Source organism: Acomys russatus, chromosome 1 (assembly GCF_903995435.1).
Source record: "Acomys russatus chromosome 1, mAcoRus1.1, whole genome shotgun sequence".
Classification (NCBI taxonomy): domain Eukaryota; kingdom Metazoa; phylum Chordata; class Mammalia; order Rodentia; family Muridae; genus Acomys; species Acomys russatus.
Genome location: NC_067137.1, coordinates 119171470 through 119193762, shown reverse-complemented (window position 1 = coordinate 119193762; position 22293 = coordinate 119171470). Strand labels below are relative to the sequence as shown.

Sequence of the window (22293 nt, the reverse complement as noted above, 5' to 3'; positions counted from 1 at the left end):
GCAAGCCCTAGTTCTTCTAATGGATCATAACAGTGTTGCTCACGCTGGACAAACCTTACCGTGGGCAGAACGGGTTGCAGAGAGCTCAGCTTTCCCAGCGTGGGAGCCGCAGCATGGACCGTTCAGCATGGAGCTGGAGCAGTCCGCAGAACGCCTCATTTGCTGTCCAGCATGCTGCCATTTTTAGACCCTCCTCAGCCCTTTCTAATTTGAGTGGTGTGACATGTGTTTCCTTTGAGAGGATCAGGATCCATGTTAACGGTTTCCAGACTTGAGATCTGCTTTGAGCTCTTCCTGTACTGCCAGATTAAACACTGCTGCCTTCTAGAAATGGGTCTCCTGGACTTTCTTGCCAGGGTTTACTGGGTGGGAAATGATCATTTGTGTCCTCCTGTCTGTTACACCAAGGACTCGCTCTCCTCCTCGTCTGCATCTTCTCTGCTGGCCTTGTGGGAGGACGTAAGTGACTGCAGATGCTCTCATGGGTCGCTCTCAGAGACAGTGTCCTATATACTCTGGTTTCTGAGTCTGTGTCCTTTGATTAACAACTTAGAAAACTGGGCTTTTACGCTGCTAAAAATTACTTTATAGGCTTGCCCTTCGCTTCCCAGCTGGGTCACTAACTTGTTTGGCTTGCCGTGTGGGGGATACGCGTGTTTACTGCCTTTACTCATTCTCTAATTCATGTCCCTGTCCACAGAGGGTCTGTTTACCAACTCTAGCACTGTGGTGTGCAGTTGTACCTGTGCAGGGTGTGCCTTCCCCCCCCCCCCCAGTACCAGTACCCTTTCCCCTCTAAACATGGAGTTTTACTCAGGGTCTGATCAGCTGCAGCTATTGGAAGCTGGGATCCGAAGGGCAACAGTTCAGCTATAGACTCTGCTCTGCACATTACCATGCACTTGCTGTGTGCTGGGAAGAGTGGTAACCTGTGCCCATGTGACACTGTATGTCTCAGGGATAGCCCTGCACAGAGGTTCACCTCAGATAGCTAATCGTGTGGTGTGCCTGTGAGCATGGAACTGTCAGAGGAAGACTTTCAGCCAAGTGCCAGCTCTAGCTGTCAGGGCTCTGTGGGCAGGATAGAATCGTCTCTTGATTTCTGGAAGGAAGTTAAGCATCTGGTCTGAGGACTGCCTGAGTTTGGTATTCCCAGGTCCACATTGTATGTATATATGTTTTTACTGTGGCCCTTGCTGGCTTAGAACTCTCTGTTTAGACCAGGCTGTCCTTACATTCACAGAAATCTGCCTACAGGGTGCTACAAGCCCAGGCCCCAGTTCTGACTTTTAAATGGCTGGAGGAGAGAAGGCTCAAGCTAGGGAGGTGGCCAGGTAATAGGAATTTGCCACTCCCTGGGAGAGGCAGGATAGCTGTGAATAAACAGGTTCATGGTGAGATCTGAGCGTAACTAGGACACAGGGGACCCTAGCCCCTGACAGAATACACTGTGCAGGAAAAGATAACGTCCTTTTCTTTTCACAGAGCAGCTCAGCTAGTGATCAGGAAACACAGGCTTCAAAGCTGGATTTGTCCCCATCAGTGTCTGTGGCCACAAGCACAGAGCAGCAGGAGGTGAGACTGGGTGCTCTGTGCGCCCTGGGGCCTGCTGTGCAGCTAGGACCCTTGGCAGGCTCCCTGCCCATCTCTCCCCCTCAGAACTGTGTGAGACCATCATTTGAATGCGTAAAGGGGACCTTGCCAGGTGTCTCAACAATGTAGTAAATTAGAATGTTAATAATTTATAAATTCTACAGAGAAACCCCAGATAGAACCTGGCAGCTAAGCACCTGTCCACATTTTCTCCTAGGATATGGCTCGGCCCCAGCAGAGGCCGCCTGCTGTGCCGCTGCCCAACACACAGGCCCTCGCCATGACTGGACCAAAGGTAGGTCCTTTCTTCCTATTGCTGGGTACCCTCTCGGTTTTAGAAGATAAATTTTGTACAAAATACCTGTGTGGGTTTTGAACACAGTGAGGCCCTCATGTTCTGAGATAGTCCCTTCCCTCTGTTTCCTTATTAGTCCCTGCTTGGTAGGCAGTGGAGGCTCTCACATCCAGTTGCTTGAGAGCCATATGGTTCCCAGCATTAAATGGAGCTGTCCGCAGTGTGGGTTAAAGGGAGCTGTCTGCAGTGTGGGTTAAAGGGAGCTGTCCGCAGTGTGGGTTAAAGGGAGCTGTCTGCAGTGTGGGTTAAAGGGAGCTGTCCGCAGTGTGGGTTAAGCAGAGCTGTCTGCAGCGTGCAGTTTGAGCCTTGGCTTTTGCGTGAGCATTTCAAGAACGTGGCACCTCGGAGCACTTGTTTGTCTTCACCTTGTTTTCCTTATGAGCCTTGAAGCCCACTGGGTCATTTTAGGTCTTAAGCTTCCCAATTGTGCAGGCCCTGAGGTTCTAGCTTGGGTGAATTTAGCCAGTATGCCTGGCATGGGCCTGTGCCCTTCTTTTGCTTTAGATTCAGACCTGGTTTATTAATGTTTTTCCTTGGAGACCTGAGCATAGTTCGTGCTTTGGCTTTGGGACTTAGGCTCTTGTAAAGTAAGAGTGCTGCCTTATTCACACTTAAGAAGAGACAAATCCCGAAATCCATTTGGTGCTGCTCGTGACCGAAGTAGAACCAGTTGTGAAAGGCAACCCGGGACCCTCCCCGCCAGGCTTGTCTGTAATGAAAGTATCTAAAGGAAGCAAGGCTGCCTTTGAGTTCTGGCTTGGCACCTTGAGGTTAGGTGCTACTGATGAAGAGCCCATAGCTGGAGAAGTGGACTTTGTCAGCCCAGAGCAGATTGGCACACTTCTCCTTGGTTCCCAGTCACCTGACTTGTTGTACTTGGTTCCCACCCCCTGCAGCCCAAAGCACACCAGTTCAGCATCAAGTCCTTCCCCAGCCCCACTCAGTGCAGCCATTGCACGTCCTTGATGGTTGGACTGATCCGACAGGGCTACGCCTGTGAAGGTGAGTACTGGCTTCCCGCCAGAGGTCAGGACAGTTATTATCCAGCGAGCCAGAAGAGGGAGGTGCACCTGTTAGCAGTTTGGAGCCGACCTGTGGCTTCTACACCTGTCCTTCACAGTGTGTAGATCAAGTTGCCAGGTTACCTGTCAACTGACAGTCAGTACAACACCTCCACCTGAGAGTGCCTGTAGGCAAACAGCCACAGCCATTCCACCAGTTGGGAGACACGGAGGAGGGGTTGGAACTTGTCACTGTCGTGCTGTGTGGGTTTTTGTGTTTTTGTTTTGTTTTGTTTGAGAGAGGGTTTCTCTGTGTAACCCTGGCTGTCCTGGACTCACTTTGTAGACCATGCTGGCCTCAAACTCTCAGAGATCCGCCTGCCTCTGCCTCCTGAGTGCTAGGATTAAAGGCGCGCACCACCACGCCTGGCTTTGTTTTTAACTTTTTAATTAACATTTATTTGTGAATGTGAGTATACGGACACATGTGCCATGGTCAGAGGACAACTGGAGAGAGTTGCTGCTGTTTTCACCTTTGCTTCCAGAGGTTGAGGTCAGTCTGTCAGCCTTGGCAGCAGTCACCTCTACCCACCAACCTTCTCACGGGCCCCAGGGTATCTAAACCCCAGCGTGATTACATTGTGTCTTTTTGATGGCAGTCACTATTTTAAATCACAAGAAATCCCTCCTGTGCTCTGCTCCATGCTGGGATTTGACTACAGGCTCTTGAGCCGGTTCTGATTGTGCCTGCCTCGTCACAGGTGGCACACCGTGAAGACTTTGAGCCCTGGGTCAGAGCTGCCACTGCTCCAAGCACACAGTGGCTATGCGTGGCTTCTTAAAGACATTCTCGCTGGGTGTCTTAAGTCTTCTGGTTGGCTGTGTGCCACTGTGACCAGTGACCTGTAGGTGACCCAGTGAGCAGATCTGGATCTGATTGGCTGTCCTTCTGGCGACTGCCTGTGTGGAGTAATGCCTCACCGGTGTGTGCTCTTATTCAGGAGCCCTCTTCAGGTGTGGGTGCCATGAAATATGTTGAGCGTTTACTCTGTAGCCTTTTGGGGAATTGTTTCCCAAGGACTCTTTGCTGTACTGGACCACTAGTGTGTGGTGGTGAGCTTGTGCTCAGCAGTTCTGCCTCCCTGGCAGCACGTTGTGAGGTGGGATCTTGCTCTTTTTCAGTGTGTGCGTTTTCCTGCCACGTGTCCTGTAAAGACAGCGCCCCCCAAGTGTGCCCTATACCTCCTGAGCAGTCCAAGAGGCCTCTCGGGGTAGACGTGCAGAGGGGCATAGGCACCGCCTACAAGGGTTACGTCAAGGTAGGAGGAGCCAAGCCTCAGCCCAGTGTGGCTCATTTTCATTAGGTCAGCTCATGGTTTCTCTGCTGTAGTGACTAGTGATCATAGCTCATCTTTGCTGTGTAAACCAGCTCTCGTTACCACTCCTGCCACAGAACGAGGGTCTCAGGCACAACTGGTCCTCTAAATGGCCAAGACCCTAAGAATAGTCAGGTGGACAGTCCACCCAGGGTTCCCACAGTAACTTCCTTGGTGTGTGGCCAGTGAACTTAAAATCAAGGTTCCAAAGCCAGGTGGTGCTTGCAAACCATGGTACGTAGGCCTTCCCCCTGTCTTACACAGCGGCAGCCTCTAGGACACAGTGTGATCCTGGGTGGCCAGCATCCCTTGTGTCACCTTCCTGTTAACAAGCTCCTCCTAGTCAGGCCCTGAGACTCCAGAGCCAGGACTATCTTGCCCAGACACCAGCTTGTCTACCAGTCTGGGAAGAGGGTTGCTGAAGGAGCAGTCCTGGGGAACCAGGACAGTCATAGCAGGTGGACACAGACTGTTAGAAAGGCAGTCTCTGCCTGTGTCACCCAGATCTGGCCCAGGGGAAACATGGTCACTGTTGGTTTGTAGGTCCCAAAGCCCACAGGAGTGAAGAAAGGATGGCAGCGGGCTTATGCAGTGGTCTGTGACTGCAAACTCTTCCTATACGACCTGCCAGAAGGAAAGTCCACCCAACCTGGTGTCGTTGCCAGTCAAGTCTTGGACCTCAGGTGTGTTAAGTGCAGCAAGACACTGCCCTGCTACCAAGCGCCCACCGCCCACAGTGGCAGGGCCCGTGCTGTCCTGCTCATCTCTCTCCTTCAGGGAGCTGTGAGAGCACAGATGGGTCACAGCATAGAATGCACCCAGCAGTGGCAGTGTGCCACCCTAAATGGTACTGTGGTCCCTTGCTACATACAGCTATCTTAGTCACTGTTCTATTGCTATTCTGAAGAGACACCGTGATCAGGGCAGCTCTTATAAAGGAAAGCATCTTGTTGACTTGCTTACGGTTTCAGAGGCTTAGTCCATTATCCTCATGGCAGGGAGTGTGGTGACACACGGTGCAGAAACAATAGCTGAGAGCTACATCCTGATCCAGAAGCAGAGACAACAGAGCTGCTGTGGGCTTTTAAAAACCTCCAAGCCTACCCCCAGTGACACACTTCCTAAGTATAAGCATTCAAACATGGCCTGTGGGGACCGTTCTTACTGAAACCACCATAGCAGCCAGGTTCCATTGAGGGTGGAAGACAGCTCAGCCTGGCACTGCACCCTGAGCTCAGTGCCGTCTCCTTCTTGTTGATGAGCCATTAACGACCCACTGCCTGACAGCACCAAGGACAAGCCAGAAGTGGAATTTGGAACTGGGGGATAGTGTGACAGTGCAAGTCAGACAAGGAGCTCTGTTTTCAGTGTGCCCCCATTAAGGCGTCAACTGAGTTGTGAAAATGTGGCAGCAGATCAGCAGAGCTTTTCCCATGTGCGTTTCTTTCTTCCAGAGATGAGGAGTTTTCTGTGAGCTCGGTCCTGGCTTCAGATGTCATCCATGCAACACGCCGAGACATTCCGTGTATATTCAGGGTATGCCTTTCTCTCACTCTATTTCTGGTTGTTAGTCATTTTAAAAAATAAACCACACGGAGCTGGAAAGGTGGCTCAGAGGTTCAGAGCACTGGCTGTTCTTCCAGAGGTCCTGAGTTCAATTCCCAGCAACCACATGGTGGCTCACAACCATCTATAATGAAATCTGGTGCCCTCTTCTGGTGTGTAGGTGTACATGCAGGCAGAACACTGTATACATAATAAATAAATCTTTTTTAAAAAACTACACTATTAAAAGACAGCAATTCTTTAAAAAAAAAAAAAAAGCTGTGGGCATAGTGGTGTGCACACCTTTAATCCCAGTATTTGGGAGCCAGAGGCAACAGAACTCCGTTTCTGGACATCCAGAGCTATACAGTGAGACCCTGTCCCCACACACACCAAAAAGGCAGTTCCCCAAGCATCTCGCTACACGTCAGCAAGCTCTGGAGAACATCCCAGAAGGGTCCCCTCCTCCTGTGTTCTTCCGTGTACCAGGTGCCTGCCTGGCGTAGCTGGCCCTCAGTGGGCACAGCGCCTTCCCACACAGCAGCGTTCCATGAGGAGTCGGCCTGCCGCCTGCTTCCCATGGTGCCCCTCTCTTCACTGACCTCCCTCCCTTTTCAGTCCTCCCCTGAGCACCTGTCCCACCTCAGCCACAGTGTCTCAGCATGAAGAGATGCTTCACGGTGGATCTGGGGCGTGTCTTGCGTTAGGGTTCCCCCTCCCTGGATCCACACTCTCCACTGAGTGAAAGGGGCGACATTTAAACGTTTGTCTGTGTTTCTCTGCCTGGGCTGGCGCCCTCTGCTCCCCCAGTCAATGTCGTGTACGGGAGTGTCAGGAAGCTCTGGAAGACGCAATCAGACGAATGCACGCTCCTTCCGGTTGTAATGTTTATAGACACATGTGGTTGCCCACAAAGACAAGTCTAAGAGTTGTTTTCTACTGAATCACACTTTGATTCAGAAACAGCCCTTTTGTATATAATCCAGGAAATCACCACCATTCTGTGATCAAAGTGACAATTACCCTATAGCTGCAGGGCCTCCCGGTTCCTAGTGGACAGTGACTGGGGACCCTGTCTTCCCCGGAGATGCCCTAAGAGCCACATCATAATCATAGTCAAGTTTTTTTGGAGATAGGGTCTCTACTGGCTGTTGTAGAACTTGCTATATAGACCAGGCTGGCCTCAAGCTCACAGAGATCCTCCTGCCTCTGCCTCCCACGTACTGGGATCAAAAGCATGTGCCACATGTGCCACAGGGCAGGGCAAGAAGGTGGGTTTTAAATGTGCATTTACACATTAGTGTTGATGACAGCAGAATTAACTGCAATCTGGCTGGGAAGGGTCTGTGTTTGCAGTGCTGCCCCTTCCGTTCAGCTGCCCTGCCAGCAGCCTGGGTGGTGGCTGAGGAGATTGGTGGTCTCTGGGGCAACTCAGGGACACTGACGTGAGCATCTTGCCTTACCATCCCATCGTGACCTCTGGGGCTAGGCGGTCCCAGCACAGTCCCTTGTTCTGATCCGGCTGGCAGCTCATGGCATTGTCTTTTGTTTTCTCATGAAGGTGACGGCCTCTCTCTTAGGTTCCCCTTCTAAGAGCAGCTCGCTACTCATCCTGACAGAGAACGAGAACGAGAAGAGGAAGTGGGTTGGGATTCTCGAAGGGCTGCAGGCTATCCTCCACAAGAACCGGCTGAGGAGCCAGGTGGTGCACGTCGCCCAGGAGGCCTACGACAGCGCTCTGCCGCTCATCAAGACTGTGCTTGCTGCGGCTATTGTGGGTACGTCTGCAGTGCCTGGCAAGCATGGTTGTGTGGTCCCGCCCACCTGAGTGTGTAGGCAGTCTCCTGACTGAAGAAGCAGGCTGTGGCTCACAGGACTGTGTGTTGCTTCCCCAGATGGAGACAGGATTGCCGTGGGCCTGGAAGAGGGGCTGTACGTCATTGAGCTCACCCGAGATGGTGAGTAGAAAGCATGGGAGGCCCACAGGCTGCCTCAGAGGCTCAGTGGCGTCACTCGGACTAAGCGCACCACAGTGCCAGAGTGTCTGCGGCCCTGGAGTCTGTGTCCAGTGGCTGCAGAAAAGGAAGATCCTGACATGTAAATAGAGTGACAGTGTCAGGATGTTAGGAAAGTCTTAGCAAAAAGTGGAGAAAGAGCCAGGCGGTGGTGGCGCACAGCTTTAATGCCAGCACTTGGGAGGCAGAGGCAGGTGAATCTCTATGAGTTTGAAGTCAGCCTGGTCTACAAAGTGAGTCCAGGACAGCCAAGCCTACACAGAGAAACCCTGTCTCAAAAAACCAAAACAAAAGATTTATTTATTTACTATGTATACAGTGTTTTGCCTGCATGTACACCTGCAGGCCAGAAGAGGGCACCAGATCTCATTACAGCCGGTTATGAGCCACCATGTGGTTGCTGGGAATTAAACTCAGGACCTCCTGGAAAAGCAGCCAGTGCTCTTAACCTCTGAGCTAGCCCCCCTCCCCCACCCTACCCCCAGCTATTTTTTTAAAATGTGCACTTATTTATTTATGTAATACAGGCTATAAAGTGTCAGGCAGTTGGTGGGTCCTGGGGCTCAAACTCAGGTTTTCTAGTTTGGCAGCAAGCACTTATACCTACCGAACCATCTTGCCAGTTTGTTTTTGAGACAGACATAGCCCTGACCATCCTGGAATTCACTGTGTAGAGCAAGCTGACTGGTAACACAGAGATCTGCCTACCTCTGCTTCCTGGGTTCTGGGGTTAAAGGTGTGTGCTTCCATTGAGTCCTTTAAAGAGAATGGGATGGGAGGTTGGTCTCCGAGCCTCTCAGGAGAACCCCGCAATGCAGGTGTACTGAGACATAGCAGGGTTCCTGTGTTCCTCTTCTGCGGGCCAGGGAAGGTGACTTTCCCTGCCTCTCCCACTCCGTAGCCCTTTCTTCCTGTTGAGTGAGAGTGAGCCAGAGCATGCATGTGGGCAGCTGGGTCCTTCAAGCTCCAGACCAGGGAAGGAGTGGAGCTTCCAAGCCAGCTAGTGTCCTAGTTGGAGTGAGATGAGACTGGGGGATCCCAGCTGCAGCTCCCAGGACCATACTGTGCTGTAAGTATCCAGCTAGGGCCTGCACAAAGTGAGCACAGGACAGGCAGTGGCAGGACCAGGTTGTCAGGAAGCGGAGACCAGGCTGCCACTGTGTATCTGTTAGAGGTGTTTGCAACACTGGTTCTGGGGCGGATTGTTGGGGGACCCGAGGGCCGTGTCAGCCAGAGCAAGTCACCTGCATCCTCTGGCCACAGTGATCGTCCGTGCTGCTGACTGCAAGAAGGTGTACCAGATCGAACTGGCGCCCAAGGAGAAAATCATCATCCTCCTCTGTGGCCGGAACCACCACGTGCACCTCTACCCCTGGTCCTCCTTTGATGGAGCGGAAGCAAGCAACTTTGATATCAAGCTCCCAGAAACGAAAGGCTGCCAGCTCATAGCAACAGGGACACTGAGGAAGAGCTCAGCCACCTGCCTGTTTGTCGCCGTGAAGCGACTGATCCTTTGCTACGAGATCCAGAGAACTAAGCCTTTCCACAGGAAGTTCAATGAGATGGTGGCTCCGGGACACGTGCAGTGGATGGCCGTGTTCAAGGACAGGCTCTGTGTTGGCTACCCTTCTGGATTCTCCCTGTTGAGCATCCAGGGGGACGGGCAGCCTTTAGACCTGGTAAATCCCACTGACCCCTCGCTTGCGTTCCTCTCACAGCAGTCTTTCGATGCCCTTTGTGCTGTGGAGCTCAAAAGTGAGGAGTACCTGCTTTGCTTCAGCCACATGGGACTGTACGTGGACCCTCAAGGCCGGAGGTCACGCATGCAGGAGCTCATGTGGCCTGCGGCTCCTGTCGCCTGTAGTATGTATATGTTTTTCTGTTGCCATATCACTGTTGCTGCTTCTCACATGGACAGTCGGCATGTGTTCTGTTTGCTTTGGTTTGTCTCCCAGTCCCTGAGCTGAGAGTTAAGGAGGGGTGTGTGCAGGTCAGGTGCTATGCTCCAGCAGTGTTGGGCTGCGGTGTGGTATTGGCCAGCGGCCTCACCTCCAGGACCCTGCTTGTTCCTCCACTGTGTGACAGCAAGTGGCCTCCTGGGAAGAAAGGTAGTGCGTGGGGAAGGGACCTGGAGTCTTCTTTAAGAAGGCATCCCATAGTAGATGACATCACAGGGCAGCATATAGGGTCGAGTTTGAGCCCCTTGTAGGCCAGAGCCTGTTGGTCTTTAATGCACTTGCCGTAAGTTCTTTGTGTGAGAGCCGTCCTGGAGAAGTTGTGAGGCTGGGAGAACTAAATGCGTCTGGCGTCTGGGCTCAACAGTGCTGCCGGCCAGCTTGCCACTCCGTTGCTTTTGAAGGCCCTAAGCCTTTCCACCCTGCCCAGCCAGCATGGAATTGAGGTCAGCAACAAGGAGTCCACAGCCAGCAAAGCACAGGCTGGTTTTGGCCTGCTCCTCTGGGGTTGGTGGGATAGGAGGTGGTGTCATATTCCCCTAATGGCGGACAAGTAAAACATCTAGGCCGCCTCCTCGCTGGTCTGGCCAAGCCAGACAGCCAGGGCTGTCAAAGCTGATAACCCAGTCTGTGCGTGGCAGTGCTCTCAATCCCCTCTCTCACCATGGGAGCCCGAGCAACGGGACAGCCAGCCTTGGTGACTCCTTTCCCTATCCCTGCAGGCAGCCAGTGCAGCACTCTAAGCCGTACCTCCGTACTTGGGATTTCACTCTCGGTCTGGAGTTGGAAAGGACCCACGTCCCTAAGTGCAGGTCCCATGGGCACAGATCACGAGCGTGGACACTCAGTGTTCTGCCTCCCACTTCTGTGGTTTTTCCTTCTCAGCCCCGCATGTAACAGATCCCTGTCAGCTTTAGGAAGTTAAAGGACTTTGAAGGGGACACAGTAGTCCTGTCCGTGGTGCCTCCTGGTCCAGTCTGAGGAGGCTGAGAGCCTGTAGCCTGCGGGTCTGCCCAGCTCCAGAGCACACCCTGCCTGCGTGCTCTCTGTAGTTTGTGTTCTCCAAACACTTCAGCTTGAACTTCGCCTGTGCTGACGAATCAGAAGAAGTAAAGCCCCCCATATATTCAGCAAGAAAGAGTGCTTGCCTAGTGTTCCCATGTGGAGAAGTTTCATCTGAGAGATGTCTGAGGGCCAGCCTCTGCACATGGCACTCAAAAATAGCACCCACCCCACCCCCACGTGTCTGAAATGCCCCTGCTGGACAGGTTTGGTGGCCAGTTCCTGCATCTTATCCTGCCTAGTCTGACTACAGGCTGCTTGGTCACACAGCCTCAGTGTGTGCTGGCTGTCATCATTAGCCTCAGTGCAGAGTGCTCTAGTGCTCCCCGGGGCCCCTCGGGGTCTGAGGCCTGCCACGACCATAAAGGAGGACACTGAAGGTTCCTGGTGGTCGCCAGGCCATCTGGAGTAGCAGAGCAAGGACATCCACTCCTTGTGTCTGGCAGGCCATTCAGATGGGCTTTGGGTATCTCCTTCAACCTGGTGTGCTCAGAGGCAGCGGGCCGAGGGCATGTCCCTGCAGTGTACCAGGTCAGTTATCACAACCTGACAGACAGTGTTCTTAGGGGAGGGGACTCCATCCCAAGATGCTCCTCGTTTGAGTGTGGGTTCAGAGCAGATTGCTAGAGTGAGGCCCAGCACTCCCTACAGGATAAGTAGTCCCAGTGTCTCTAATATGAAACAGGCAGAGCCAGGTCATGCCCCAGAGCTAGTGTGGGTCTTAGAAATACTCACCCAGAAACCTGGCTTCTTTCTGTCCTTTTAGAAGGCTTTGGGCACTGGAGAGGTGGCTCAGTGGTTAAGAGCACTGGCTGCTGTCCCAGGAGCTGGGACTCAATTCCCAGCGCCCACATGGCAGCTCACAACCATCTGTAAGTGCAGTTCCAGAGGGGTCCAGTGTTCTGTTACTAGTCTTCCCTGGGCACTGTGTGCACATGGTGCACAGATAGGCATGTAGTTCAAACATCCATGCATGTAAAAGAAGGAAAAAATGAGAAAAACATTAGGAGCTTTGCCTGGCAGTGTAGAACAGGCAGTCCCTGGCTGAACTCAACAGGTGTTGAGCTTTGCTGGGCTTTTTTCTGATAAGAAAGCTGAGTTCAGAGACGTCAACATTTTGCTGTAGTATCGGAAATAGACCCTGGTTGTGGTAACAGGGGGATACCTCTGAACCCAGTTAAACACATGTGACCTTGACATGAAGGTGACTTCTGGTGTGGGAGCCCCACCACAGGTGGTGCTGTGTCCCTGCTCCTCGCCAGTGCCTTGGTGGCCCTAAGAGAGGGCAGGCGAGGGTGGAGCCCTGTGCTTACTTGCTCTGCTTCGTCTGCACCAGGTTGCAGCCCCTCCCACGTTACAGTGTACAGCGAGTACGGGGTGGATGTGTTTGACGTGCGCACAATGGAGTGGGTGCAGACCATCGGCCTGCGGAGGGTAAGAGCATGGTGGCCCCCCAAGGGCAGCTGCCCCCTCCCCCATCTCCTGGTGCCACGTGTGATGGGACTTCTCTGCTCCTTCACAGATACGACCTTTGAACTCCGATGGCAGCCTCAACCTGCTTGGCTGTGAGCACCCACGCCTCATCTACTTCAAGAACAAGCTCTCAGGTGAGCTTCCTCACAGGTGGGAAGAAGGAAGGAGGTGACCTCGGGTGCCACCGGCTTGCTGGTCGTCCTTAGTTGATCATCTGCAGCCTATGTGGCTGCCCCTGCACGCAGCAGCCATAGTGACTGTTCCCCTACAGGAGCTGTTCTCAATGTGCCCGACACCTCGGACAACAGCAAGAAGCAGATGCTACGGACCCGGAGCAAGCGGCGGTTTGTCTTCAAGGTTCCGGAGGAAGAAAGGCTGCAGCAGCGGCGGTAAGGGCGGGTCCCCCTGGCTCGGGTACCTGAGTCCACGTGAGCGTACTGGGAAGGGCTTGCTGGAACCGGAGGATGGTTCCAGATTCCTGAATCTCACATGTGTACTTTTTGCAGAGAGATGCTCAGAGACCCGGAATTGAGATCCAAAATGATATCCAACCCGACCAATTTCAATCATGTGGCTCACATGGGCCCCGGGGACGGGATGCAGGTACTCATGGACCTGCCTCTGGTAAGTGCTCAGCCAGGTGTACGCAGGCGTAGGTGTAGACACAGGCGCAGGCACACTACTGACACTGTGATGGTGTCTGTACTAGTGTCCCTTAGGAAACAGCTGTCAAGAAAGGGGTTTCTGGCTCCTTGTGTGATAGGATGACAGTTTTTGTCTTTATTTTAAACAGTACACTTTCTGTAAGTTTTTTTCTACGGTTGCCATAGCTAGCTCTTAGCTCAGAAGCATTGGTGGTATAGCAGTGAACGCCACTGCCTGCCACTCTTAGCTCCCACTGATCAGAAACCATGTCTGGGGACCGCAGCCGGCCTGTTGGTTGCCATGCCGTCCTGGTGGTCCCCGTCTGTGCTCACGTGCCACTCTCATGTGCAACTCTTCCCTCAGAGTGCAGCATCCGCTCCCCAGGAGGAGAAGCAGGGCCCTGCCCCTGCAGGCCTCCCTCGGCAGCCCCCGCCCAGGAGCAAGCCCTACATCTCCTGGCCCTCATCAGGTACCACGGAGGGATAGGCGCTGGGGCAGTGACTCCACTTTCCCTGTTCTCCGCCTCTTCCTGAGGTCACAGTGTCCTTGTCCTTAGGTGGGTCCGAGCCTGGAGTGAGTGTGCCTCTGAGGAGCATGTCGGATCCCGACCAGGATTTTGACAAAGAGGTATGTGGTGCTCCAGTGCAGAAAGGTGTGGCCACACGGGGCTTGCAGAGTGGGGTCAGCAATTCTTATGTGGGGGAAAGTACTTCCTTACCTGTCACCCCAGCGCCAGCTGGCCACGAACTGGAACAAGGAAGCCAACACACCTGGGAGTGCAGTCTGGATCCCTCTGGAGCTCTGCACTGCCTGAGCACTGTGCAGCACTGGGCACAGCCCCCAGCAACACTGGGCAGCCCAAGGTGGCCAGGTACCCACCTTGAGTCATGGGTCCCCCTGCAGCAGTATAGCCAAGGTTGTGGGGTCACCAGGCACACACCCCCACCTAGGGGTAAGGATTTCCCTTAGAGTTGAGCCAGGTTCTGCCAGAGGCGCCCTCCTTCTGAACCTCTTTTTTTCTCTGAGGCAGTTTCACACAGCTCAGGCTGACCTCCAGCTGACTGTAGTTGGGAGTAGCCTTGACCCCTCCTTGTCCAGGACGAATCAGGACTGTGGTGTGTGTGGTCCCATGCCCTGCTGCATAGACGGCTGTGCCTAACAAACTGGCCCCTCCCGAGGCAGGGGCCTCCTAAGGCCTGTGTATCACCATCTTCTTCCATGCTCTGGTTACAGGCGCACACCACCACACTTCACTTCCCTCTGGACTTTAGGTAGTTGGTTGTTTTGTTGGTTTTTATGCAGGGTCTCACCGGGTAGCCCTCTCTGGCCTGGAACTCAAATGTTGACCAAGCCTAGAGTTGACTGCAATCTGTCAGCCTTTGCCTCCTGAGTGCTGACTGGAGATGGCCACCACATGGACCCTGCTTGTCTTTGCTTTTCTTGACAGGGTCTCAGTCTATTGCACGCTGGCTCTGTGGAGTCCTCCTACTGCCTCCACTGCCCTTCCATCTAGCCTTTCTCTGTGCACATGACATAGCCTGGCTCTTGTCCTAGAGAGCCATCTGGTCACCTGTGCTACTTCCTTGTAGAGCACTTGCTGTGAGGGTATGAGAAGACAGCAGTGGCCCTGCCTCGGCTCCTCTCTGTAGAATGAAAACAGATGAAACAGGACTTGTCTAGCGCCTGAGGAACTGCGGGTCTATACACTTTAGGGCCTTTCTGGAAAGAGGAGCTGGCCTCTCACCCACTGCCACCCAGTATGAACGTGGTGATTGACATGGCCACTCTCCTGCTCCCTACACAGCCCTGAGGCTCACCATGCCAGCCACCTTCCTCCCCCTGGTGAAGGGACCTCCTTCCATCTTTCCACACCTGTGGCAAGCATGCTGGTGACGCACTGGATTTCTCTAGTGTGCTTTCTGAAGTCAGTCTTTAAATGTGGGGGGTTTTGTTATTTTGTTTTTTGTTTGTTTTGTTTTTTCGAGACAATGTTTCTCTGTGTTAGCCTTGGCTGTCCAGAACTTACTTTGTAGACCAGACTGGCCTTGAACTCACAATGTTCCGCCTGCCCCTGCCTCTGCCTCCCAAGTGCTGGGATTAATGTGGTTTTGTCTTTTATGTGTGTGGGTGTTTGCCTGCCTGTATGTCTGTGTACCATGGGTATGCCTGGTGTTCAAAGAGGCCAGAAGAGGGTGCCAGATCCCCCTGGAACTGGAGTTATGGATGATTGTGAGACACCATGTGGGTGCTGGGTACCAAACCTGGGTCCTCTACAAGAGCTGCTGAGCCATCTCTCCAGCCCCATGTTTCACATTCTTTGTGCTGCCCTTTGGCATGTAAAAGTTACTTATTTTGACAAAACCTGATTGTCTCTGTTACACATGTGTTCTTAGCAGTTCTCGAGACTCTAGACCTGTTGTAGTTGTGTGTGTGTGTGTGTGTGTGTGTGTGTGTGTGTGTAGTGCATGCCGTGTGTTGCGGTCTGTTCTTGCCCATTGGATGATCTTGACAGCCTTGTTGAAAGTCTTGAAATTTCGTGGCTGTGTCTACCCCTGTTTCTACCCCACACTGTTGCTTTGTACTAGACTGAATCAGAAACAGACAGATCCTGGGAATTGAACCCTCTACTGCTGAGCTTCAACTCCAGTTTACTTTGTTTTTTATTGTGACAAAGCATGAGTTTCCAAGATGCTTTGAGCTTCTCTGGCACAGCCTCCCAAGTAACCAGGATGATAGAATGGTTGGAGTCACCAGGCCCAGCTTCTGTTTGATAGTGGAAATTCAGGAGGTCACACTGAGTCAGTAGACCACTTTAGGGATTGGTACCATCTTGATATTTCAGTCTGTGAACGTGGGGCCTTTGTATTTGAGCCTCCTGTATTGTTGGGTGCGTGATCTATAGGCCAGATCCTAAAGGCAATTATGAGCTGCTTAATGTGAGTACTGGGAATTGAACCTGGGTTCTCAAAAGAGTAGTATGCACTCTGAACTGCTGAGCCATCTCACCAGCCCCTTAAGTGGCAGTTTATAGTGTACAAGTCTTTCACCTCCATTGTTTTTAAAAGATTTACTCTTTTCTTAAGTATACAGTGTTTTGCCTGTATGTACACCTGCAGGCCAGAAGAGGGCACCAGATCTCATTATAGATGGTTGTGAGCCACCATGTGATTGCTGGGAATTGAACTCAGGACCTTTGGAAAAGCAGACAGTGCTCTTAACCTCTGAGCCATTTCTCCAGCCCTCACCGCCATTTCTAAGGTTATTTTTGATGGTATTGTAAATGGAGTTGTCGTCTGCTGCTAACCCTGAACCTGCTGTATTCACTTGTAGCTCGGTTTACTCCAAACGTATGTGACTTCTTTGGACTTTGTGTACAGAGTCATGTCACTGCGAATAGTGTTATGTTCCTTCCTGTGCAGTGTTGAACTGCGACAGTAAACAGGTCTCATCCCAGTGTTGACACACCTGTGGGCTTGTGTGACAGCCTTTGGTCCCGATGTTTATTCCTAGAGTCCCTGCTTGGCTCGAGTTGTTGGTTCCTTCTCTTGTATAGGAGTCAGTTCTGAGTGCTGGGGCTGATGTGCTCTCACCTGCCACCTAAGGGGCACAGCAGCTGTGCGCAGGGTGTGCACGCAGGCAAGGGCATCAACTGTTGTCACATTTTCTCTTTACAGCCTGACTCCGATTCCACCAAACACTCAACTCCATCCAATAGCTCCAACCCTAGTGGCCCCCCAAGCCCCAACTCTCCCCATCGGAGCCAGCTCCCTATGGAAGGCCTGGACCAACCAGCCTGTGATGCCTGAGGCTGCCAGCATAGCACCGTGGGGCCAGGAAGCCCAAATGGCCCCACCACCAGTGCCAAGACTGAGCTGACCCTCCAGTGTTGTCCACGGAAATGTAGAATCAGTTTGTAGATAGATAAAATAATCTTTATTATAATGTTGAGTTTTGTGCCACGTTGTTGGTGGCAATCGACCAGATGTGTTTGTCTGCACAGCCGCGAGGCAGCACTGTTCCGTTTGCACATGAAGGGCCAGCACTCACCTCTCCCACCAGGACTGCCAGGCCCAGACCAGGCTTCCCAGCAGATGCTGGGGGTGTGGCCTCAGACTTCCCTCTCTCCTGAACTGTCTCTAGGACCTTCAAAGACTAAAGTTGTCACCATTCCAGTGTCACGGAGGCTTGTCTGTGGTCTTCCCATTCACTTAGCCCTGACACAGGCCGCTGCAGCAATCCTGCTGGCTGGCTGTGTCCCTGTGTCCGTCCATTCTGGGCCACAGCCATGAGATGCCCCCTGTGAAGGCAGCCGTGTACTGGCTCCCACTGCACCTGCAGCCTGCCACAGGCCAGCACACACCTGGGGCAGGCAAGCCCATGGCCTGCTGAATTCAGAGGAGCCTGGGGAGCCATGCCCAGGCCCTGGGACATCCAGCCCCCCACCTCATACCCCACCCCCCACCCCGCATGGAGCCTCTGGGCTTAGTAGCCCAGTCAGTCCTATAGAGTCACCAACACTTCTGCACATCGGCCCGCACTGCAGGCCCAGGAACGCCACATGTAGTAACCTCATCCCTCCCATGTGTCCTGTGTTGAGTGATCAGGTCTGTGGCCCAGCCCTTGAAGGCTTGTGACTATCTGGCAGCAGACATGCCTTGTCCTCATCCTGGACAGGCCTCCCTTCCCCATTGGCGTGCTTGGTGACGCAATTCAGGGTGTGCACTTGGCCTAGTTGGCACTGAGGGTCGTGACACTGCTGGCCATGCCTGCATGTCACACCCAGCTCCTGCCTGCCTGCCCCATCCACCCTCCCCGGCTTCGTGCCGGGGCAGGCACCTGCTGGGGGTTCTGGTTTTTACTTTTTTAATGTAAGTCTGAGTCTTTGTAATTATTGAATTGTGAGAACATTTTTGAACAATTTACCTGTCAATAAAGCAGAAGGCGGCAGTTTTAAAGTTCTCAGTTGTTTGAGGGTGATGTTGCCCATTGTGCCCCACAAGTAAGCCTCCCTCTAAGACGATTAGGGACACACATGTCACCTGCATCCAGAGCGTGAGCTGCACCTTCACCTACTGAGGCCCACGGGGCATGTCACCTGTACCATGACAGGCAGGTCTGCCCAGAAGCGTTTGCCAGGCTTGTCGGGTCGCACTAAGAAGCTGCTGCAAAAAGAGAACCTGGCGTGTCAGCCTGGGCAGAAGCTGCTCACACTCAAGGGACAGGGACAGGAGGACGGCCTGTCCCTGAGCCCGGCAGAGCAGTGCACAGACACACCGAGGTCTGGCCAGCAGGACCTGCCCCATGGGCCAGCTTTCCTGAGGACTGAGGGTGTCTGCCACTCACTGAGGGCTCCAATAAGGCCTAGGATTGAGGACAGTAAGGCCAGTTGGCACCTATTTAAGGCAGGCAGGGGCTCTGAGCTCACTCCCTGACAAAACATTAGACCAAGAATTAACCATCTGTAGCCCTGCGGAGGTGCCGTGTCCTTTAATCCCAGCACTCAGGAGGCAAAGACCTCCGAGTTAGGGCACCCGGGTCTACAGAGTGAGTTCCAGGACAACAAAGGCTTCACAAAGAAACCTGGTCTCACTGGGCGGTGGTGGCGCACGCCTTTAATCCCAGCATTTGGGAGGCAGAGGCAGAGGCAGGTGGATCGCTGTGAGTTCGAGGCCAGCCTGGTCTACAAAGTGAGTCTAGGACAGCCAAGGCTACACAGAGAGACCCTATCTCGAAAAACCAAAAGAAAAAAAAAGAAACCTGGTCTCCAAAGATCTACAGTGGGTGGGAAACATTCAGGAGAACAGACAACCAAAGCACAGAAAGTCAAAGGTGGCAGCCTCACGATGGCAGAGGCCAGTCCTGCCCTGTTTGAGTTCCTGTCCTGATTTCCTTCAGTGATTAAACAGTGCTGTGGAAGCATAAACCAGACAAACCCTGTCGTCCCCAACTTGTGTGGCACTGCTGGCATTGTCGGCCGTGGGCCCCTGCCTCAGGCCACCTGAGGAGGACAGGCCCTAGAAGCTGGGAGATAAGCTAACTAGGCTCTGGCTTGGGTGTTGTCCTCTGCTCAATGCTGGTCCTGCTTAGATACCACCCCCATACCTTGCTGTTCTCACAGTGCCTTCGGGCAACACGCTGTCACCTCAGGGAGCCCCCTTCCCTTCCTGTCTGCCTGACTCCTGCTAGCCCTCTGTCAACACCAGCTGCTGCCAAGGAAGGGCGAGGACCACTCCAGCTGCTGCTTGCTGAGAGGGGTTAGTCTAGGGAGTGCCGGTCCAAGAAAGAGGGGTCTCCTGGGCCACTTCAGCGGGCTGTGGTCCCACAGAGCTGCATCCTGAGATGACCCACTGGGTCCATGCAGAGCTCGGGTGGAACCTTTCCAGCATCATCCCTAACTGTGTTGACGTAAGACATTTTCTTCTGTTAGGTCCTGAGCCAAGGCAGTCCAGCTAAAAGTGGTGTCTTAGGGTTTCTATTGCTGTAAAGAGATAGCATGACCATGGCAACCCTTACAAAGGAAAACATTTCATTGGGGCCAGCTTATAGTTACCATGACAGGAAGCACGGCAGCGTGCAGGCAGACACGGTGCTGCAGAGGGAGCTGCTCCTCAGGCAGCAGCAGGAGACTGGGCTGCAGTAGGCCTAGCTTGAGCACATGAGACCTCACAGCCCGCCCCCACAGTGCCACACTTGCTCCAACAAACCACACTGCCTAAGAGTGCCACATCCTTTGGGCCAAGCATTTCTACACAGGAGTCTGTAAGGTCCATTCCAGTTCAAACCGCAGGTGGACTGTCTAAATCCTTGTGGGTGGGACAGGCCAGTGACCAGTTAGAACCTCGGTTAGACCGTGAGAATGGAAGCTCTGGTCCCTGAGGCTGGACTTGAGAATGAGAAGCAGGAAGTCTCATCACTGATGGAGTGGCTAGGATCAGTGAGGTCCCTCCCAGATGGCTTTTAGAAAAAAAAAAATCTAACCATCATTTGGTTTTCCTCCCGTTAGGCCTTGGCTGCAGTAAGGCTCTAGAGTGTTGAATCAAGCCAAACGCATGATGTGCCATATCTGGGCAGCATTTTTCTCATCAAGAAGCTAGTGGGTGCTGGAGAGATGGCTCATCCAGAGGTCCTGAGTTCAATTCCCAGCAACCACATGGTGGCTCATAACCATCTATAATGAGATCCGGTGCCCTCTTCCGGTGTGCAGGTGTACATGCAGGCAGAATACTGTATACATAATAATGAACAAATCTTTTAAAAAATGAAAAAAGAAGCTAGTTAGTGAGAAATAGTTGTCTAAAAAATGTCTGATAAAGCTAGGCATGGTGGCGCACGCCTTTGATCCCAGCACTTCAGAGGCAGAGGCGGCAGATCGCTGTGAGTTCAAGACCAGCCTGGGCTACAAAATGAGTCCAGGACAGCCACAGATACACAGAGAAACCCTGTCCAAAGGGGGGGGGGGGTATCTGATATGGATTTAAGGATATGTCTAAGGAACGTGATCTTCGACTGTTAAACACACCCAGGAAGCAGACATGGGAATCTTCGAGTTCAAGGCTATATAGCTAGTTCTGGACCAGCCAGGGCTACATAGTGAGACCCTGTGGGGGGAGGGGAGAGGGAGAGACAAAACCAACAACCATGCTAGTCTTTGGTTACACTTTTCCTGCTCCTGCTGGGTATGTAAAAGTAATATTATTCTTCTGGCTCAATTGTCTGGGAGGTTTACTGCCTCCTCCTGCTAATCTATTCCTAGCCCTGGAAGTTTCTAGTCTCCATGCAATCTAACCTAGGCCTAGAATGTTTTCAGCCTCTGAGACTTACTGCTTAATAAGCTCACCCTTTCGTTCTTACAGAGCTGTGGGCTGGCTGGTCAACTCAGCTGTTCTGGCTCAAGCTCCTCCCAGCTGGTTTATTTAATCTAGCTTCTCTCAGCCCGGGACTGCTCTGCTTGGCCCCAGACTAACTCAGCCATCTGCTCTAATCTCCTGGCTTGTTCCATCTTCACCTGGTCCTTAGGGTTCACTTACTTTTGAGAGGAACCCTGGCTTCCCCAGCCTTGCTTTTGGCCCTTGCTCCATCTGCTGTGGTGTCTCTTGAAGTGTAGAGGAAATCAAGAAATCACCTCTGCACTGAACTTCCTGTTTCTATGTTGGGCACTAGTGAGAGCTCTCCAGATGGGGTCTCCACAGCCTCCCTGAACAAGAGAACAGGTGATTCCCTTTAGTCTCCCCCCAAAGCCCTCTGGAGGACCCTGACCTTGGAGGGAAAGGGTTAACTCTTCTCCTTTTGATTCCTCTGATCACAAGGGCATAGGACTCCAGGTGTGGTTATTGGGCACCCAGAAGGTCAGTTACACCGATACTTTTATTTTTGGTTTTTTGAGACAGGGTTTCTCTGTGTAGCCTTGGCTGTCCTGCTCTCACTCTGTAGACCAGGCTAGCCTCGAACTCACAGTGATCCACCTGCCTCCCCCTCCCAAGTGCTGGGATTAAAGGTGTGTGTCACACACCTTTAATAAATAAATAAATAATAAATAAAGCCTAGGAAAAAATCAAACTCTTAAATAGACTTGAATTAGATGTACATTTTGTTCTTTAAGCCAGTCCTTATAATTGTTATTAAGAATAGACCAATAACTCCATTGATTTAAGTAGAGGATTAACATCAACACGTTGGACTTTTTAGATCTTTTACAAACCTTAGGCAACTTGCTCGACTTTGTAACCTGCTTACCTCATCTCTTTCTGTCTTAGGATACTGTTGTAGCCATGACCAAAAGCAAGTTCCTCAGGGAGGAAGTCAGAATAGGATCCCGGAAGCAGGAGCTGAACCAGAGGCCATGGAGGGTTGCTGGTTACTGGCTTGCTGGGCCTGTTTCTTACAGAATCAAGGACCATCAGCTCAGGCCCCACCCACAATGGGCTGGTCCACCCCCATCAGTCACTGATGAAGAAAATGCCCTCCAGGCTTGCCTACAGCCAGATCTTAGGGAGGTGTTCCCTCAATTGTGGTTCCTTCCTTTTAAATGACTCCAGCTTGTCAAGTTCACATAAAACTAGCCAGCATGTTTCTCACTCTGGATGACGCTCAGCTACTTTGCATGAGCTGTAATAGCATTAGCAGTCAGCGAGCCCACCAAGCTGATCACAGCAGACGCTGTGGCAGTTGTCTGTCTTGGAAGACAGTGCCTTCTAACCCCACCTTAATGAAACAAAATCCAATCCAGACTATACGCATGTGCATGTTAAACTGTGGGGCGTGGTAAGGTCCCAG

General features: G+C 52.5%; 1 protein-coding gene across 2 annotated transcripts in view; it reads left to right on the top strand.

Annotated features, from left to right (window-relative positions):
* Cdc42bpb (CDC42 binding protein kinase beta) overlaps window positions 1-17454 on the top strand; it is an 86101-nt gene extending 68647 nt beyond the window's left edge. Inside the window, exons 22-38 of one of the 2 annotated variants that reach the window (XM_051151715.1) lie at window positions 409-459; window positions 1486-1575; window positions 1811-1888; window positions 2845-2950; window positions 4132-4268; window positions 4869-5008; window positions 5780-5861; window positions 7432-7648; window positions 7766-7828; window positions 9149-9748; window positions 12239-12336; window positions 12425-12509; window positions 12647-12764; window positions 12882-12999; window positions 13384-13489; window positions 13577-13647; window positions 16695-17454. In XM_051151715.1, the coding sequence (XP_051007672.1) occupies window positions 409-459; window positions 1486-1575; window positions 1811-1888; window positions 2845-2950; window positions 4132-4268; window positions 4869-5008; window positions 5780-5861; window positions 7432-7648; window positions 7766-7828; window positions 9149-9748; window positions 12239-12336; window positions 12425-12509; window positions 12647-12764; window positions 12882-12999; window positions 13384-13489; window positions 13577-13647; window positions 16695-16826 (2292 nt within the window). In that variant the 3' untranslated portion in view covers window positions 16827-17454. The remainder of the gene's footprint in view (window positions 1-408; window positions 460-1485; window positions 1576-1810; window positions 1889-2844; window positions 2951-4131; window positions 4269-4868; window positions 5009-5779; window positions 5862-7431; window positions 7649-7765; window positions 7829-9148; window positions 9749-12238; window positions 12337-12424; window positions 12510-12646; window positions 12765-12881; window positions 13000-13383; window positions 13490-13576; window positions 13648-16694) is intronic. The other variant, XM_051151724.1, reaches the window with a different exon arrangement.
* Window positions 17455-22293: the final 4839 nt, after the last annotated feature.